The sequence below is a fragment of the Primulina eburnea genome, chromosome 5 (genome assembly GCF_022965805.1).
Source record: "Primulina eburnea isolate SZY01 chromosome 5, ASM2296580v1, whole genome shotgun sequence".
Taxonomy (NCBI): domain Eukaryota; kingdom Viridiplantae; phylum Streptophyta; class Magnoliopsida; order Lamiales; family Gesneriaceae; genus Primulina; species Primulina eburnea.
Window position 1 is genome coordinate 2,300,673 of NC_133105.1, and position 20,794 is coordinate 2,321,466.

General features: G+C 34.2%; 3 protein-coding genes across 6 annotated transcripts; 2 read left to right on the forward strand and 1 right to left on the reverse strand.

The window, feature by feature from the left end:
* The first annotated feature begins 1,624 nt into the window (after positions 1-1,624).
* Positions 1,625-7,470, forward strand: LOC140832220 (serine/threonine-protein kinase Nek6-like). Of its 2 annotated transcripts, none has more exons than XM_073196116.1 (14): positions 1,625-2,025; positions 2,111-2,235; positions 2,822-2,891; positions 3,600-3,665; positions 3,787-3,833; positions 4,152-4,197; positions 4,289-4,369; positions 4,448-4,490; positions 4,583-4,632; positions 5,465-5,549; positions 5,634-5,683; positions 5,774-5,847; positions 5,937-5,988; positions 6,068-7,470. In XM_073196116.1, the coding sequence occupies exons 2-14, from the start codon at positions 2,117-2,119 to the stop codon at positions 7,160-7,162; spliced, it is 1,878 nt and encodes a 625-aa protein (XP_073052217.1). In that variant the 5' UTR covers positions 1,625-2,025; positions 2,111-2,116; the 3' UTR covers positions 7,163-7,470. The 2 variants fall into 2 exon arrangements, with proteins under 2 accessions (XP_073052217.1, XP_073052218.1); XM_073196117.1 differs by having other exon boundaries at positions 1,631-2,025; positions 2,825-2,891.
* An 848-nt stretch (positions 7,471-8,318) lies between these two features.
* On the forward strand, positions 8,319-12,579 carry LOC140832221 (target of rapamycin complex subunit LST8-1-like). The gene is given in 12 exon segments (XM_073196118.1): positions 8,319-8,601; positions 8,927-9,049; positions 9,861-9,962; positions 10,076-10,188; positions 10,333-10,402; positions 10,817-10,894; positions 11,527-11,575; positions 11,578-11,642; positions 11,726-11,820; positions 11,962-12,041; positions 12,127-12,186; positions 12,269-12,579. Coding segments are annotated over 11 exon segments (945 nt in total). The 5' UTR covers positions 8,319-8,601; positions 8,927-8,941; the 3' UTR covers positions 12,394-12,579.
* Positions 12,580-14,360: 1,781 nt separating this feature from the next.
* LOC140832222 (1-acyl-sn-glycerol-3-phosphate acyltransferase 2-like) lies at positions 14,361-20,007 on the reverse strand. 3 transcript variants are annotated; one of them, XM_073196119.1, is made up of 11 exons: positions 19,594-20,007; positions 19,277-19,399; positions 17,702-17,741; positions 17,519-17,592; positions 17,385-17,444; positions 16,360-16,437; positions 16,058-16,216; positions 15,425-15,550; positions 15,096-15,188; positions 14,872-14,955; positions 14,361-14,792 (listed from the first exon to the last, which is right to left on the reverse strand). In XM_073196119.1, the coding sequence occupies exons 1-11, from the start codon at positions 19,672-19,674 to the stop codon at positions 14,565-14,567; spliced, it is 1,146 nt and encodes a 381-aa protein (XP_073052220.1). In that variant the 5' UTR covers positions 19,675-20,007; the 3' UTR covers positions 14,361-14,564. The 3 variants fall into 3 exon arrangements, with proteins under 3 accessions (XP_073052220.1, XP_073052222.1, XP_073052221.1); XM_073196121.1 differs by lacking the exon at positions 19,594-20,007 and adding an exon at positions 18,591-18,647 and having other exon boundaries at positions 19,277-19,404; XM_073196120.1 differs by lacking the exon at positions 19,594-20,007 and adding an exon at positions 18,591-18,664 and having other exon boundaries at positions 19,277-19,402.
* Between the last annotated feature and the right edge of the window lie 787 nt (positions 20,008-20,794).

Sequence of the window (20,794 nt, forward strand, 5' to 3'; positions counted from 1 at the left end):
CTAGATTATACGGATACAGCAACCGACATCGATTGGTTAGCATAAATAACGACCGAACTAGTTACTCCTGCGTGAAATATGACTTATAATAATTGAGTTTTCTTTCTAAAGATTTTGTCCTCAGGTCATATGATCACTTGTCTATGAAATATAATCAAAATATTTCAGCTGTCCTGATTTTCACGTGGTCCAGAGGTGTTCGTACAATTTTTATAAAAAAATTAAGATGTATTATGTCTTTTTTATTTTAACAAAAAGAGACCATAAGTTTGGTGCAAATAAATCTAATCTTATATCAACCGGGAAAATGGGATTAAGAGTGGAATCTGTTCAGTGCGAGAAGAAAATAAAAATAAAAATGGAGTTTGTAAATTGACAAAAAAAAATAAATAAAAATGTATTAATGATTATTAATAAATGAATGTAAGAACATTTCTCTTCAATTTATTTTAAATTTCATTAATTAATATGAAAAACATGGAAAAATTAAAAATAAAATGGAGTGTGTAAATTCACAAAAAAATAAACATGTATTAATGATTATTATTAAATGAAAGTAAGGACATTTATGTAAATTCACAATTCATATTCATATATTTATATAGATATAGAATAGATATAGATATTAAATGAATGTAAGGACATTTCTCTTCAATTTATTTTAAATTTCATTAATTAATATGAAAAACATGGAAAAAAATTAAAAATAAAATGGAGTGTGTAAATTCACAAAAAAATAAACATATATTAATGATTATTATTAAATGATAGATATTAAATGAATGTAAGGACATTTCTCTTCAATTTATTTTAAATTTCATTAATTAATATGAAAAACATGGAAAAAAATTAAAAATAAAATGGAGTGTGTAAATTCACAAAAAAATAAACATGTATTAATGATTATTATTAAATGAAAGTAAGGACATTTATGTAAATTCACAATTTATATTCATATATTTATATAGATATAGATAGAATAGATATAGATATTAAATGAATGTAAGGACATTTCTCTTCAATTTATTTTAAATTTCATTAATTAATATGAAAAACATGGAAAAAAATTAAAAATAAAATGGAGTGTGTAAATTCACAAAAAAATAAACATATATTAATGATTATTATTAAATGATAGATATTAAATGAATGTAAGGACATTTCTCTTCAATTTATTTTAAATTTCATTAATTAATATGAAAAACATGGAAAAAAATTAAAAATAAAATGGAGTGTGTAAATTCACAAAAAAATAAACATGTATTAATGATTATTATTAAATGAAAGTAAGGACATTTATGTAAATTCACAATTTATATTCATATATTTATATAGATATAGATATGGATATAGATAGAATAGATAATATCTAGTAGAATTTTTTTTTTATTCTTGAGATGGACCATAACTTTCAATGGAGTAGATTTTTAGTAATTTTTTACTGATGAAAAGTGACCAATTTCCATGATGAATCTTCGAATGCAAGAAAAAACATTTGGGCATCTAATCTCTTTGAAGTCCATTTTTACATTTCTATTCTATCCTACGCACAGAAAACTGTGTTCATATCTGACATGTAGTTGATCATTTGACTTCGTGTTTGCCACTTTGTATTTATAATACAGCATATATTATCAAAGATTCTTTATTACCATAAATGTTTTTTGTGTAGCCAAGCCTTAGCCTGTCTGTTTAGCAAAATAATCAACTGTTTAATGACCCCTCGTCGTTATTGCCTTTTCTTGACAGTATCTTGGCCTCATTGAAAAACCCGAACCCGTACTCCCCGCACTTACACAAGCACGAGTTATTAACCTGTTGTCATAAGTGTGGTCTGATACTTTCACAGCTTTACTTTTTGAGGCGTTTCAGAGTTGTTATAATTGCGTTAATTAATTCCGCGACCAAACTTTGAAGTAGTCTTCCGCTTGAAGCTGCAACGGCAAATCCAGGGGATTTGCTTTTTCTTGGTTTCTTGTGGAGGGTATACCGTGGAATCTACAGTTTCTTTCTCGAGTGGGCCAGGTGAGTTTTTCATTATTTATTTGGTCTAAAAACTGAATCTTTAGCTGAAACTAGAGAGACCCACATGAGTTTTTTGGCTTTGCAGGGATTGATGGAGGCGGAAAATGGCGATACTAAGAGCAAGATGGAAGATTATGAAGGAATTGAGCAAATTGGGAGAGGTTCTTTTGGGGCGGTGTTTCTTGTGCTCCACAAAACTGAGAAAAAGAAGTAATGAGTCCATGCATAAAATTTTAATCTTTTGACTTTTTGTGTAAGGTTGTTTTCTTGGTCTATGTTGGTTTACTCGTACTTGGGCAGCATAAATCGGAGATTGCAGAGTTGAGGGGAGTTATTTTAACGGCATAATACTCGGCTTCATTTACAGATTCTTCGATTTTTTTCCAGAACCGTTACGGAATATTTGGTGTGAATTAGATGCTGAAGTGATGCGCTTGTTAAGAAAAATAATTTATCCGTGTGTTTGATTCTTTGACTATAACCTCTTGTCTTAAATTTTCAGTGATGTTTCAATAAAGTTGTAATGTTTGAGAAAGTGTACTTTTTTCTCTACTTGGTAATTCTTATATTTTTACTGTGACGATGCATAAGAAGGCTAAAATAGCTAAGTTAATGTGAAACTATTATATGAGAAGTTCGAATATATTCCTTTCAAGGATCATTGTTTAGCCTCATTGGTTCCTGGAAGATGGTTTTGCTTATATATTGTCAATTTAATGAAGCTTCCCTTATCTCTGGTAAGTACGATGGTTTTGCTTATATATTGTCAATTTAATGAAGCTACCCTTATCTTTGGTAGGTACGTGTTGAAGAAAATCCGTCTTGCTAAGATGACAGAGAAGTTCAAGTGTACTGTGAATCATGAGGTTAATTTATGCTTTATAGTTAGTTTTTATGGCAAAATATGGAGTCATAATTGAAGCAATTTTTGTTTCGATTTTAAGATATCACTCTTGATTCTTGAATCTATATCTTGACGAGGTCTATATGTTTAACATTTGGAGCTGAAAATTTATAATTGAGGTTTTTGACATCCTCAATTGCCACTCTGGAGTAGTTCTGTTCAATTTGTTATCTATAGTGATGACTATAGCTATGTAATTTTATAAACCTAGAATGTCTTAATACTGCATCAAAGTTATGGAAAGAATTTGTTGATTCGTAAGCATAATAATGGTCAGTTATCAGAACTATGATTTTAATCTGCATTGAAGCAACTGTCATCAACTGTTTTTCCTTGGGCATTTTAATGATATGAATTTGGGTCAGAAGAAAGCTCAACGTATTTAAAGCGTGAATTATTTAACTTGATAAAGCTCCATTGCTATTTTTCTACACGAATTTTTTTGGCATTGAGAACATCCATCATCTGCCAAACAACATACCTTCTCATCTCATTTTGTTCCAATTTTATGAATGGATTTCTTAGGACACTTCTTTAAACAAAGGTTTTGCTCTTTTACTATGTTTTTGCACTTTGTTGCAATGCATGACCTATACAAGTGAATGGTTACAACATTTTCCTATTTTGTGATGAAAAATAATCTTTTCCATGCCTCTGGACTCTGATACAGATTGATGTAATATCGAAATTGCAACATCCTTACATTTTGGAGTACAAAAATGCTTGGTTGGATCAGGTAATGCATTTTTGAATATTCATGTCCAGTTGAGATCTTCCTCAATAGCTTTTATTTTGTGTACATGTGTGTGTTTTTACCCCGGAGTTGATTCTGAAATAATCTATTTTTTTATCCACAGGGGAATTGCATTTGCATTGTCACCGACTATTGTGAAGTTGGAAATATGTAAGTGATTCTTCAGGGTTATCTACAGTAGAACCTTGATTGAGGTGTATAAAAAATGCCGTGCTCTGTTTCATGTAAAGAGAAAGTTGTGCTGTTACTTCTGGAAATAAGAATTGAAACTTTCTCCTCCTAATATATATGTATTAACGAGAGGAAAAAACAATCAAGGAAATTGTAGCATTTTGGTGGTCTTTTGCCAAATCCTATAATGAATGTCTTTATTGTGTTGTTCTTTGTTAGATTCTCCTAGTTTTCTTGTATTTTTCAAGTAGTTTCTTTACATTTTTCTTCCTTTTTCACAATATTTCCATTGCTCAGATCTGAGAAAATTAGGATGGCTAGAGGAGCATATTTTCCCGAGGAGGTAATCTATTTGATATCCTTGTAAAAGCAAGCCTCTTATCTAAATGGAATAGCTTGTCCTTAGTGGTAATGTTCTTGTATTTGCTTTTCAGAAACTTTGCAAATGGTTGACTCAGATGTTATTAGCTATTGACCATCTTCATTCCCATAGAGTCCTTCATAGGAATCTAAAGGTTTATTCCGAAGTTGCTTGTCCTATTTAAGTGACATTCATTGACTATCGTTTCTTACATTATTCACATTCAATACAGTTATCTAACATATTCATTACCAAGGAAAATGACATCCGTCTTGGTAAGAGGGCCGAAATAAGTACTTCAAATAACTTGATTCTTGTAATAATTTCTATTGTATTCTTATGTTTTGTTCACTTATATATTTTACAGGTGATTTTGGAGTAGGGAAACTTCTTGACGAGGAAGGCCTTACCTCAACGGTATGGAATATATAATTTCCAATTTCTAGAGTTTGTATGGAAAACAGTTCTATTTTCAACTTTCTATGACATACAAGAGTGTGCAAGATACGTAGCCTACGAGAACTGAGAATAAATACTGGTGGTGATTATGGTGAAAAACAGAAAGTGAATCACTCATTTTATGTATAGAACTCGAGCTTGAATTTGATCAGTTCATGTTCGAGCTTGACATTGATTGAGCAAGTGTTCGAAATATGATTGAGTTTGAGATCTAGTTTTATTTTATATGTACTTATATAATATCTGTGAATATATTAAGTTACAGACCGTCAATGATTTTGAACTTGGCTCAAAAAATTGCCGAACATGTTTGAACACTTGAATCAAGTTTTATAAATAAATTTTCAAAGATAATATTATTTGATTTAACCCAAAAAGCTCCTTAGAGAACTTGATCCAGTTAAATCCTAAAGTGAGGAAAGAACTAATATAATGTTAACATGTAGTTCCCCAGTAAATTATTTTTTGCAATGAAGGAAAGGATTAGGAGGATACCTGCACTAACATGGAGAGGTTTGAGGAAGGGCTGCCGCTACGCTGTAGGTTAAACGATTAGAGATGATGGAACTAAAATGGGGCTGGTGGAACTCATTGCATTTATCTACTTTATATTATTTCCTTAGAAAATTATCGAGAAAATTCTTACTACAGAACATGTTTCACCTGACAAATTTTCATTGACTTGATCTAAAATAGATATCTATGGAAGTTATAATGTCTCTCCTTCGTATAAAGCCATAACAACTGTACATCTTTGTGTAATATGTATAATTTCTTGTTCAAATACTAGGTTGTCGGGAAACCCAACTACATGTGCCCTGAGCTTCTCACGGATAATATGCCATACGGCTATAAATCAGATATATGGTCGCTAGGTAACTCAAACTTCGAAGGTTCGAAGTTCACTGCGCAATGTTTTTCTTTTTGTTTGAATGTATCATTTTCTTATTTCTTCTTAGGCTGCTGCATGTTCGAGATTGCTGCACACCAACAAGCATTTAAAGCCCCTGTAAGTTTGATCCTTCTGTTTCTGTAGCATCTAATCCATTTCAACAACTTTAGTTGCACAAATTGCTAAAACTAGAACTGACTAAACTAGGATATGGCTGGACTTATCAACAAGATTAACAAATGTTTGCTCTCTCCATTTCCTCATATATATTCTTCGACACTGTAAGCAGATTTTAAATTATTTCTTGCTTTTTTTATTTTATTATAAATATGAAATGGATTGACATTAACTAGGACTTCAAAATTCTCAGAAAGCAGATCATTAAGAGCATGCTAAGGAAGTGTCCCGAACATAGGCCAACGGTGGGTTGATACTTTTCTTCCCTTCATTTCGAATTTGAGTGAATTTCCATTGTGTTTAATTCTCTTTCTTCCATCATAGGCTGCCGAATTGTTGAGGCATCCCCATTTGAAACCTTTCTTGCTTCGATGTCGGAACCTACCTACTGTCTTTCTTCCTGTAAAATCTCCATCACCTAACAGTACAAAGGAGAAAACAAGCAAACCATCGCCTAGCAATTCTAGTGGTGGAAAAGATGACAGAGGAACAGAGATGAAACCGAAACAGAAGGAACTACTTCCGTTATTTGAGGAAAACATTGATGTGCAGGATCTGAATTTACTAGATGTTGTTGTCTTGATTGAAGACAAACTCGAAACTAAAAGGGTTGACCCCACAAGCTATTCAGGGGAGATTTCTCATGACAGCGAGGATTCAAAAAGTGGGGTCACAAGTTGTGAGACGTCTGCTTGCAATGAATACAATCAAGAAATTTTCGAATCTTCAATGTCACATAAGGAAAGCTTCAACTTGGAGGTTACATCAGCCTTCGAAGAAAAAGAGGGAAATTCTCCCATATTGGAAGATTCCGACAGAAAGAGGGATAAATCAATCGAATTGGAACCTCTGTGCAGTCCTCAAGTCACGGAGGGAAAAGAAACAAAGGAAGAAGATGCAATTATTGAAAACTGCAATAAAATGATAATGCTAGATACTGTCTGCAGTGATGAGCTTGCATCTGTTCTTGAAGAAGTCGTTTTGTTAACTAAAGAAACTGTAACATCCAAAGTTGATGCAGAATCTCGCAACTCTTTAAGCCGGGAAGAAAGTGCGGGTACATATTCAGGAGTTTCCCCTGATCCTGTGTCATCTGAAACTCGCCTGGATAAGGATATGGTTGAAACTGAAACAGAAAACTCAAGGGATTCAAGCCAAACTGACAAAGGAGACACCCATCCAATGAATCAAGTTTCGAATGTTGAGATAAAAACTGAGTTGGGGAATCTTAGCAACGTGAGAGCGAATGCTTTAGAGTCGCTGCTCGAATTGTGTGCGCGGCTGCTGAAACAGGACAAGCTCGATGAGCTTACTGGTGTACTAAAAGCTTTTGGAGACGAGACCGTTTCTTCCAGAGAAACGGCAATCTGGCTGACGAAAAGCTTGATCAATGCACAAAAGTTAGCCAAGGAATCCTAGTTTTCAAGATTCCATTTCGAAGAAATATTTTTTTAAGAAAAGAGTGGTGTTTAATTGGGTGTGAATGTATGTTTTGATTGGTAAGAGATTAGTGCTGGACTGGATGTTGGGAGGATTGTGTTTATAAGCACACATGTTTGAATGTGTCTTTTTTCCTCTCATTTATGCATGTGTGATTTTTTTTTCTTTTTTGTTTTGTATTGGGGTTAGTGAAAACAGTTAATTGTAGTTCTCATTTACCCCAAATGATATACTGTAGTTTCCCTCTTTGAAATGTTTTGCTAGAAGAATTTTTAATTGGTTTGGTTTCTTGTTCTTGAAAAAGTATAATTAATACTTGATCAATTAATAACCGTTTTAAATAAATTATTTTATTATCAATATAAATTTATATTAAATGGGTTATATTATATTATATTAATCACAAGGAAAACAATAAAAAATTTGCTCGACATTCTTCCAGTTACAAATTGTGAAAATTAAAATTGTCGTTCACATTTAAAAAATTAAACAATAGTTTTGTATAAACACACACAACCAATTTTTTACGTGTGATGCAATATGTCGGGGTGATCAGTCGGTTAATTCGGTTACCGACCGAACCGAATTAGCCATAACCGAACCGAACCGAAATATTTAGCCATAACCGAATCGACCGAATTAATTTTCATAAGCGATGAAACCGAACCGAAATAAAATCGGTTAATTCGGTCAGTCGATTAGTTTAAAAAAATTGTGATTTAACTTTAATTATATATGTAATTTTTTTTTTAACACTACACTTTACACAAATGCATAAAAACATAAAATCACACACATCACAAATATATAAGTTTTATTTGAACACAATTAATACATATTATATAGATTTTAAAATTAAAAATTAAAATATTTATAAAAATTGATAAATAGAAAAATTTATTAAATAATAATATTTATTATATCGGTTAATTTGGCTAACCGATTTCAAAAATTTGAAAACTATAACCGAACCGAATTAACCGATATAATCGAATTTTTTAAATTTGAAAACCGAATTTCCGAAATAACCGAACCGAATTTTCGAATTGACTCGATTCGATCGATTAATTCGATTTAACCGAAATCTTGCACACCCATAAATATGATTGGGTTATTATCGCATCCCAGAGTGACTCTTCTACCGGGTGCCTGGGCTGGCCAGCGATGATGGTGGGGTGGATTGTGGGCCAACACAATCCGGGACTGGGAAGAAATTGAAGGCCCAGATTAGCTCGTTTAGGGTCCATTGTATGGGCTTAATAAGACTTAAAAAGATCAGAGTTCTGAACTAACCTTCGAATTTTCTTCCACGTTGAGATTGCCACTGTTTTTGCAGAATCGAGCAAATGGCTCTCTATAGAACCCTTCTCAAAGCGCAAATGATGGGTTAAGTTCGGTGGATCAAATTCAATTTTCAGGTACAAGAAAAACTAAAATCTTGGAATCCATTTCAAATGATTTATTTTTTCTTTTTCTTTATCTCTGTTTTTTTTCGTTGAACCCCTTCATTCAGCTGCCCTTATTGGCATCAAAGATCCGTGCTTTACCTATTTATCCTTTGATGTTTTCATTTTCCTGTACGAAGTAGTTTTAGACATTTTTTTAGTGTTAGCTGTTAAAAAAAGGTGTATCGATAACCCGTTGTTTCCTTATTGATCATCGCTTTCCTTTGTTTGTAAACATGTTTTTTTATTATTGTTCTCTATCTATGTATTCCAATGCTAGTTCTAATGGGTTTGACAGTAAAAGATAATTGACATGAGTCAACCGTCAGTGGTTTTAGCCACAGCAAGCTATGATCACACAATTCGATTCTGGGAGGCAAAAAGTGGGCGTTGCTACCGGACTATCCAATATCCTGAATCTGTATGCCCCCGATCTCAGCTTTTTTTAGTTTCGAATTTTAGTTTGCTTTGTTTTTACTCTATTTTTCACTTTCCAGTATCTGAATCTGTATGCCCCAAAACTTACCAGCCTCTTGGGTTTTATTTTTGGTTTTGCTGTGTTTATAACTCAACGTTTCCTTTTGTTTCGTAGGTTCCTGTTTGTTTCCACCCTAGTGCTCATGTGTAAAACGGTTAATACGTGTATACTTTATTGCTCAATGTTATTTATTCATGTTGGATTTCAAAATTCGATACTATAGACAAGTTTAAGCTTCCAGCGAAGACTGCAAGCTGACTTACGTGTTTTACTAAATTTGATGCTAAATTTTTAGAGTGGGTAAATTGTTTCTTTTAAACTTTGATGTTTGCGTTGTGGCCCAAAGGCGCTTTTTAAGCTTGCAGTTTCCTATGGAGAAGGTTTATTTTAGGACGACAAAAAAACATGTGCAGTGCCAGTAGTTAGATTTTGTTTACTGAACCTGTGTATTAGGTTTTTAATCTTTTTGACTGAATTTAAAAAATCCTTTCACATTTGACTGTCTTAGAATTTCTCCCCTTCTACATCAGAATGTTAGTTCTATTGTATTTGAAGTCTATAACAGTGATTCAACTGTTTGGCGTAATGCATTGAACTGTTAGTATTTGGTTTTGAAGCATCAATGTTTACAGAAGGTCTGGCAGACGTGAATTGGCTTTCTGTTATCATACATCTTCAAAGGTTTCTATAACACAGTTTTGCAAAGCATAAGTGCGCCGAAGATAGCAGAAATTGATATTCATTTTCTCTGCAGCAAGTAAATAGGCTCGAGATTACACCCGATAAATGCGGCCTAGCAGCAGCGGGAAATCCTCATATACGATTATTTGATGTTAATTCAAACAGTCCTCAGCCAGTATGCCATCTTATTTTACTTATTCTAATATATTCTGCATTTTCTGTGACTAGATTTTAATACTCTATCAGCTTTGTCTTCACTTTATCTGCCAATTCTTGTTCTTATATCAGGTGATGAGCTATGATTCTCACACTAATAATGTGATGGCAGTTGGATTTCAGTGTGATGGAAATTGGATGTATTCTGGTTCTGAAGACGGCACCGTAAAGATTTGGGACTTGAGGTAGTGGGAAGTTTTTATAATATGTAACTTGTCAGATTCAATAATTTTTGTCTTCTTCCTGCCCATCATCAAGGAGAGTCTGTTGATCTTGAGCTTTTTAGTCTAGATTAATCCTCATGGATCTACTTTCATTCTGTGGCATAGGGCACCGGGTTGCCAGAGAGAATATGAAAGCCGTGCAGCAGTTAATACTGTTGTCTTGCACCCAAATCAGGTATGTGATGAATTTGTTTGTCTATCAATTAGGTATCTTACTGAAATTTGAACAATTTGAGGTATGTAGGAGAGTAATGTTATGTTGTCAATGGCTAAAAAAATCATATCTGGATTATTGCTGCCAAATATTGATTTTTAGCTTATTAATCTTCTGATATGTTACTGGTCAAAGGAACCACAAATGGATAATTGAAATAGACCACGGCATAGAGGTTTTGATCCAATACTTCTTGATGGAAGCCAGTTATTTTTTAAAGAATTTGAATTCTGACCATACAAAATCTGTGATGGGGGATATCTAACCATTTATTATCTTTCCTTCAACTTTCATAAACAAGCTGCTCTGTTTTGTTTTCCTGGAGAATTTAAATGTCCTATGATGGTCTTTTACCTGTTCTTTGGTGATTTACAGACTGAACTGATATCTGGGGACCAAAATGGCAACATCCGTGTGTGGGATTTGAGAGCTAATTCTTGCAGCTGTGAGCTGGTATGTAGTGTACTGCAAATCTTTTGATTGTTTGAGTTATCCACAAATCTCAGCTTCATCTCTCTTTTCCGAAAGAACAATTTTTTTCCATTAAAGTTCAAGCTAGATTACCCTAAGACATCAAATTTGTTGGCAGAAAGAATCGAGAAAGTTTTTATGTGATGTAGATATAGTCTCAGTAAAGGTGGTTTAGGCTATTGAAGTGATTGATCTGGTAGGTTGAATCACTGATCCCAGGTTCTTGTTGAAAATAATTAATGTGTAGGGATCATGAGCATATTATTGATAATTGTTCTTAGCCATTGTGAAACCATGGGTGAGAATTGATCCTTTTTGGTGGTTCTGAATTGGGCCATTGCTTAGGATTCCTGTGACAATAATATTTACTGTTACATATAATTTCATGCGTGGCTGGCTTTAAGACATGAACTCCATCCTTTAGGGGGGGAAAAAGAACTGGCTTTTGTTTTGCTGACAACTTTTGATAAACAGAAAACTCGAGGGTTAAGAATCTGCCGCACATTTTACTGCGTTTACCTGTGGTTTATTTGGTGGAGAACTCGATTTTTTCACATTCACAGAACAAAGTTTTGTAGTGCAACTGTAATAGCTGGACTTGACATATTTTGTAGGTTCCAGAAGTGGATACAGCAGTACGATCCTTGACAGTAATGTGGGATGGAGTCTGATAGTTGCAGCAAACAATCGAGGGACTTGTTATGTATGGCGATTGTTGCAAGGGACTCAAGTGAGACAACTATGAACAAGTATATTATTTACTTTTTATGCTTTGCAATTGACGACTCGGTAACCATGAGTCGAATATTGCAGACTATGACCAGTTTCGAGCCACTGCATAAGTTGCTGGCTCACGATGGGTATATTCTTAAATGTCTCCTCTCTCCTGAATTGTGTGAACCAAATCGGTTAGGATCGATGACCTTTCTCTTATCTAAAGAACTGTTTTCTATTCCATTTGGGCTGGCTTCTATTTCGGATTTTTCTCCTTTATTCTAATCTCAGGACTAGAATTGTCTCGGATTTATACTGAGAATGATGACTTTTAGGTACCTGGCCACTGCATCTGCTGACCATACCGTCAAAATATGGAATGTAGACGGTTTTGCATTGGAAAAAACTCTAACAGGTAAACATTTGGTCCTTTTAAACAAACATCATGTTAATTATATCTTCTTGTTATTTGCTGCAACACCGATGTTACTCCTTTGTAGGACATCAGCGCTGGGTCTGGGATTGTGTTTTCTCTGTTGATGGAGCTTTTCTTATCACAGGTATATCAAAATTCCTTCCGTGATCTCTATGATAACATCTACTAACTGCTTCCTTTTACCGGACTGACACATTTGGTTTCAGCTTCTTCTGATTCAACTGCAAGATTATGGTCCATGTCCAATGGTGAAGAACTTAAAGTCTACAAAGGTCATCAGAAAGCAACTGTATGTTGTGCTCTTCATGATGGGAACGAACCTTCAAGCTGAACTGTTAACTGCCATCACTTGGGAACTTTTTTTACTTTAGTGCAAAGATTTCTTTAACAATATTGTGAAGACACAGTAGCTGATGAAATTCGATTCGAAAGTTTTTAGTTTTAACGTTACTAACCTGTTGTGTGCATATAACCTTGAAGAAAATGAAAAAAAAAAATGATCATATTTGTGTTTTTTTTTAGTTTGTAAGCTGCTACCGTAACAGAAAATCATTAACTATGCTGAACTCCAGGTGCAGCACAAGCACAGCCCTTGGATACTTGTTTGTCACAATCTAAGGGCTGTTGCCCACCAGGTGTGCAAGTTGGCGGTACAGAGTGAATGGGAGGCTCTGGATTTCGATTGAGGGCGACATTAGTTTTAACAGGTCAAATTCAATAGATTTGACGAGCAAAATTCGAAATTCTTGATTTAAAAACATTTAGAATTAAGTTTTCTTTTCTCACTTCAAGAAAAGGATCTTATTTTTATTATAAAAAAGGATCTTATTTTATGATTTTTATCCACTGCAGGCACGGACAGCAGCTAGTCAGCTACCAGCCTATCATTGGCTGAAAAGTTCTCAAATTTTTTAAAATACATAATTTTTAAAACCTTTAAATCTGCACACCATTGCCACCATTGCTACAAGCATGGTTCGTCGGAACGGTTGCGGTGCTTAGAACGTCAACTACCGTTCCAGTTTCAATGTTATGTTGCGGAACGGTTGTATAAAAAAATTAATAAATTTAAAAAATTGGTAAAAAAATTAAAATATAAATTATATCATACTAAAAAATAAAATATATGAAATTATTACAAATTAATCTCTCAATACAAAACTATTTTACAATAATAGCACAATAAGAAATACACACTAAAAATTATAACATATCAAAGCTAATACCATGAAGAGTGACGCGGAGGAGCGAGATCATTGTTATATTCTTCATCACTATTAAATTGATTTCGAACATTTGGATATTGATGTGATTGTCCATAGGGATATAGATCGAGATGACGAAAGATCATTAGAATGGGATGACTGATTTTGTAATAGGGTTTCGCCACGACGATTATAGTATCCGAATCCCTAATGATTTGAACAAAACTCAAAACATGAAAGTTATAGCCTTATATCTTATCTTTCTAATGGAGGTGGCCTCACAACAATTGGATCAATATACAAGACATTATACTATAAACCACAACTAATGCCACATTTTTCATACTGTTTATGCACTTCTATTTCCTATTTGGCTCAAGATCAACTTTCTATTCTACACATTCATTTTCATAATCATCAATAACTATGAAATATAATACCAATAACATAACCATTCTATTACCATACACCGTAATGAACCATGAATATCTCATAACCATATTTTTTAAACACCAAAACCGTTCCGTTCCGCCCGTTTCGTTCCGCTTTCCCGTTAAATCGCCGATAAAACGTCGAAGAACAGCGCTACAAAACAAGCACCGATTTGCCCTGGAACTTTGGAACGGTTGTCACCGTTCCCGTTCTGTTCTGGCCGCATAACGACCGTTCCGACGAACCATGGCTACAAGCACTTCGTCAGAACATCAATATTGGTGATTCTATAACACTCAATACTTACTCAACCCATTGTAAATATATATTATATTCACATATTCATTCTTTCAACTTCATTTTAACATTATCATTCATTATTTGTGAATTACATTATCCATTTATCTATCTTTATTCTTGTTTCATATTAAATAACTACATTTTCAAGTTTTTATACATCTTAAATTAATATTATTTGAAAATTTTTAATTACTTTAAATGATTTCCGCCTTATTAAAATATATTAAAAAATTAAATAATTTTTTTTTGGTAAAATAGCCGTTTATAAAATGAAAAATAGCAACTTGGATTTTAATAAATTTGTTACAAATATTTTTAAAAAAAAATTAAAAACAAAAAGAAATGGGGTGGTGGGCCTGAATTGTGTTCGTGTAAACACCACACTAGTGCTCAAACAACACCAAAGTGGATGCTCTCAATCTATAATACCTTAACATATATTAATGAATTGTTACTCACAGCCTGTTTTCAGTACAAAAGCTTCGAGCACAAGCACTTCCGAGCGTCAACTGTAAATCGAAAAGTTACTCAGTTACAAAGTATAGGTTGGGCTTACTGCCGTGTTTTATCTAGTTGGGGACGTCCCTCCATCATTCTTAAGCTTTGCAGGTGCGATTTTGGCAGGGGTTGATCGCTCAGACTGAGAAAATTGAATCAAGATTTGCATGAGACCCGTCACAATTGCCAAGCTGATTGCTGAAAAGGTAACCCCTTTCCAAGAAGAGAAAAGTGAGAACCACTGGCAAACTTTCAAGGTCCCCAAGATAAGCAAAATGGCCCAAGAACAGACAACCTGTTATTAAAAGAAAAGATTCACAGTGGTCCGAAATGGAGATGCATTAAGATACAAAGGAGACTACTGAGGATTTTACCAACAGGGACTTCACTGGGCGACCAGTGTTTTGCAATTGTTCACCAAAGGAACCCTCGGCCGTGTATGTGTCCAGTAGCTTGTCCTGCTTAGACAGAAGCTGATCATAAAGGGGTCGTGTTCGAAAATACGTAAATATTCAGTATGATTTGGCCAAATTTTTATTAGCAAGGCCAAACCATGTAAGAAGAAAAGTATGATTCAAGGATCCATGAGCTGGTACACCTTGGCTACGAAAATGTCCCTACACCACTGAGCAACGGCATCATCTGTATCGGGTAAATCCTTCATTGGCTCTCTCTTGAGGTGGACATGCACCTAACAGATGGCAAAATATCAACACGGCTTACAAGCAAAAAAGAGCAAACACAATGCCTACAATGGTTTGCTACTTTATCATCTGACCTAGCTTGTACTATAGGCTTATACAGGGAAATTTAGTGCACCACTAGATGCAGTATGACGCCACTCCAAATATTTCAAAACTGCATATGTTGCCATAACATCACCACATATGACAATATTTTTTGAGAATTAAGATTTTGCAGGCTTACCACGGAAGATTGCCCTTTGAAGAGTCTTAGCATGGTTGGCGCAGGAGAAGTTTTGGGAATTGCAACAGTGACGTTATAAATAGCAGGAACAAATGATCTCATATGACTTACTGCTGTAACAAAACCCTGAAACGAATCCAAATTAAGCCAAAAGCAAGTATATTGGATAACTTACACAGCATCAAACAATAATGTTTCAATACCGTATAAAAAGGTTAAAAAATTGTTTCAAACTTTCAGTGTATAATGGTAATTCTGATTCATATAACTGCACAAGCAAAGCTCCAGAAAGCAAGTACAAAGGGCTAGTTTATTTGAACAAAAGGCAACCCCTGTCAAGGAATATTTTTAGGGGAGAAAACATAACTTTACAAGAACGATATTCTGAAAGCAGCAATTATCATGTTCCATCAACAATGAGAAAAGACATTAAATCACTGTTTTAACATGAATCTGTTTTGCTTGCTGGATTTGCTCATACTAAAATTTGTTAGGGATACATTCCTGAGAACGACAATCAGGCAGCTCAAATGATTTTTCAATAGGGATTAAACTAGTCAAATTGAAAACCTCCCCGATATTCAAATCAAACATGGACAGCTATGAATAATTCATCTTGGAGTAGGTTGTAACCTTAGTGCGAGGAATCAAAACATTTCTCGGAACAGGCAACCCAGTTGAGGATGCATATTCTTGTGCGGCTAAAAGTTTTGCCTGGGTGAAGCGAGTACCCTCAACAAATAGTGCCAGCCAAAATGGCCTAGGGAAATCCCTCAGCCTTTGAAGTCCTGACTGCAAGAGATTTCAGCAAGATCATTTTAGGATCCAGGACTGCCAAGTAAAGAACACTAAAGAAAATGATATACAGGTAAAATAAACACGAGAAAATGAGGCAGGGGCAACTCATGGTAAAAAGAGTTATCTCTTGACCATACCTTTAAGGTGCTTTCATCCTTCGCCCAGCTTCTTTCAAGAAAGAAATACTCAGAAAACCACATGGACCATCCTATCACCTGCACAGAGTGAGAAATCAGGGCATCCATTCAATATAAGGAGTGTAAATGAGTTAATATTGAGTTGAGCATGTGAAGGGTTCTACTCTCTATCTCAAGCTTGAGCTCAAAATCAAGCAGCTTGAGCTCGAAATAGCTAGCTCACAAGTTTTGTTTCAACATATTTGTTAGCTCAGATCACGAGATTTTGGGTTTTGAGTGGCTAAAAATTAAGCTCGAAATCAATAGAAGTCTCAAACTCGAGCACAAAAAACTCAAGCTTGATTGAGTTTGTGTGGAACAGGCTCGACATGTTCATGAGCAAACTCAGCTCAACTTACAAATCTAGTTCAATCATCAATGTATCTGGTCATATTTTCCAGCAAAAAAGGAATTGGAAACACAAGAAGTGCATGCCATAGAAACAAGAGTATAACAGAGAAAACAACATAATATGTTTGACTTCTGTTTGATGGATCTAACTGTTGAGAGGATTGGGAATCAGTTCCTAACAAGAATATTTGTGCAGCATTCATTATAAAACTCCATTAAAAAATCACACCCCATCTTTTCTCTACTCACGTCAAAACAAGGTCTGGCTAGAATTATGGCCTGCCGCGTGCCTAAGTCTTGGAAAACAAGCTGTTCCACTATTGAGCTGATTGATTTGTCCACACCATATCATCACTCACCAATAATTCAAACTGGCATATAATTTTGTAAAAATAGTTTGATGATGAATTCAGTACCATCCACAACTTATATCAACTCGTATAACGCCATCTCGTGAAAAAACACAGATGGTAGTCATATACGGCTAACTTATTAGCATCCATCAACCTCAACTTTTCTCTACTGCTTAACTTGAAATCTAATACGTAACAACTAAATCATACAAAAATAAATTTGCAGTTAGAGCAAAGGAAGCTTCAATACCATAAGAGAAAAGGTCAGCGCTAGCTACTTACTGGGAGGAGCTTTGAAGATTTCTTCATAACAGCTAATGTGCTACCCAGGCAACCTGATCGCTGTCATACAAGAGACTTGCATGAGTGAATATATGTTAATAAACTCACCGAGAACCAACACGCAGATGACAAACCTGAGCCAAAACCCATCCAACAAGCCAATCAATGTCACTTTTGTGATTGGACATGACAAGTGCGTGCTCTTTACCTATACAAGTAACCGGAAAAGTCAAATACATGCAAATTCAGCAAGGGTAAATTTTCAAGGCACAGGGATGCAAATCAATATCTATAAACAACTTTTCCTGCAGACTTACCCATCAATTTAAAGGTTTCAGAATCAGTGTACAGTTCAATCTGCAGCACAGAATAATTGCAACATGAGAGATTCAAATAAATCAGATAATGACTAATTTGTACTCCATCATCTTAAACTAGTTAATGCAATAATCAGCATAAAATTGCAAAATGCCAACTTGAATATTGTACTCCATATTCCATAAGATGCAGGAAATATGTCGTATGAAAGTTCCAAGCAGCAAAGTAAACTTTGGTTTATCATACTTTAAGATACCATTTGGTGTTATGGATGAGATGAGTGAGAGTGATAAAAACATGATAAGATATGTCTGAGTAATATATAGAGATGAATAATATGTTGTTTTGTATGCTTTTAACTTTGAAGCATTGCTGTGTTTACCACTCACTATATCATGTATTAAATACCCTTTCCAATTGCACACAATTACCTAATATTATAAAATGTTATTTCTTATGAATGAGGAAAAAAATTTAACCCATGTGAAATCATCCAGTTGGAGGTAATTTTTTCCCCTAAATAAAGTTCTTGTTTATTTTTAGTATTAACATATTAAATAAAAATGCATTTACATACGAATTTAAAGACAATTTGGTACATGAATAATTTACACGTAAGAAAAATCTTTAATGAACAATCTTCAAAAAAAATTAAAACAAAACATTACTTTGCACGATGACACAATTTTTAGAATAAAATATGAATAATTTTCAAAATAAAAACGAGTCTAGTCGTAATATTTCACCAATATCATGTGCTCATCACATGGGTTGTGAGTGATGTCTCGTCCAACCCACATGTAGTAACATCACGGGACATGAGATGAAATTGGGTTAACTAAACAATAGACAAACATTAGATGAATAAAAAATTATGGCTCATCTCACTTTCATCTAGTGTACCAAATGGTACCAAAAGGTTTCAGAATCAGTGTACAATTCAATCTGCAGCCACAGAAATACTGCAACATAAGAGACATATGATTCAGATGAAGAATGACAAATTCAAAACCATGGTTTAACCATTGGCTTATTTTCTTAAATGCTGCCACAAGATTCAGCTCACATTGTACTCCGTCATCTTAAACCAGATAACATATGAATCGGCATAAAATTGCAAAGAAATCTGCTTTGGTCCTAAAAAGGAATCATGTCATCTTAAAGTTCTACACAGCAGAGAAAATTTGGTTTGTTACATTTCTCCAACAATCGTTAAATATCGTAAATCATGGGGTTTCAATTCACTTTATTTAATTGGTACTTCAATTCACTTTATTGCATTGGTACTTGCTTGGGGAAATAAAGTTACCCTTGCATAAGGTTACAATAATCCTCCACTGAAATTTTTTAGTCCTTAACCCCAAATAGGTCGAGTCAAATAGACAAAGATTTGATTTACAGGCAACTAGAACAGAAATTAGGAACTTAATCCCAGCTGCATACACAGATGTTTCAGAAACATAAGAAGTCAAGGAAATAATTGCACCGGCAGCATCCTGTGATGATCTCCAAGAGTCCCAATAACCAATACAAATTTTTAGACTAAAATTTAATGCGACATTTTAAGAAATCACCTTAACACCAGCCCACCAATCGACCAGCCACACTAATTCAAGCCACAAAAGCTCAGCCACCTCTCTGTTTATCCTCCTATACATGTTCTTTGACAGCGGCCGTACTAACACATAACATATAGCCTGAAAATTTCCCAAAACTCAAGTCATGCATTTCTTCAAACTTAAAAAAAATGAACTCTAAAAGAAAAAATGACCGAGAACCAATAGCTTGACATTAAGGAAAAAAAAACCCCTTCTTGCGTTTTGATGTGAAATTCGATGAAACCGATAACACCATCAGAATTAGCCAGTAAAATTATCCCGAAAATTCAAACCTGAATCAAGTTGACGACTAGGCCAGAAATGAAAAAGAGAACGCCCAACGGCACAATAACAGCTGCGGCAGCAATCGCCATAGCCCCCGTCACAAGCGACAACGTATAAATTCAGATTACGATTCTTCTATCTCAAGGAATAAAATAGAAATAAATCGAAGCAAATTATACAAGAGGAATTTTCTGGGGAAACGTGTTGCAGCAATTTCAAGATTTCGCCCACTTCGACACCCGGACATCAAATTACAATACTACACATAAAAATATATTTACTGAATAATTTAGGAGCACACAATGGCGTAATCTAGTAGCAGCAGTGCAACGCGAACGGGATGCATTTCTTTCGAATGTATAGAGAGTGTAATTCTGATGGAGTAAAGAAGGAAACAATGGCTAATGTTATTATTTCGCTGAATTGTACCGTACAAGTCATGTGAAGCGTGAGATGAGGACAAGATAACATGCACGCGCCTATTGCCTATTGGCAAAACATTTTATTTAAGGAAAAAATTAATAATACAGTTTTTTTTCAAAAATAGAAATTAATAATACAGTTGTGGGAAAGTAAAATTGGGTAAAAAAAATACAACTGATTGTGTTTCCACTAAAAATATTTCTCCCATTTTAATAATTCTAGAACTTAAATTAACTCTTATTATTGTGGTTTTTAAAGAATATAATATAATATTTCTAATTTTCGCGGAAATTATAACCGAGGTGCCAATTGTTTTTTGCTTTTTAGGAAAATAAATTTAAAAAGTCTAATAATATATAAATACGAACAAAACTGATGTGAGACGGTCTCACTGATCAATTTTATGAGACAAATATTTTTATACTAAAAATATTAATTTTCAATTGATTTATGAATGAGATTGACTAGTCTGGTAGATGAGATCCTATTCATATGGGTATTACACTCACTTCATTTCAACGGTAAGATCTTGACACACATATAATTTTTTAAAAAAAAGTGGGTCCTTTATATACATGTGTAAATCTTGATCATCTATTCTATCATGAGACAATATCCCACATGGATTGGGTAAGATGAAATAAACGGACTCGTCTTACGAAAAAACTGTTAGTAAATATATTTCTAGTGTTGTATTGATGTGGGCAATTAATAAAGGCAATAAAAGTCGTCTAGGTAGCGGAGCATGCGAGGTGGAAAAGGGTCACGAAATCATATTAATTACTG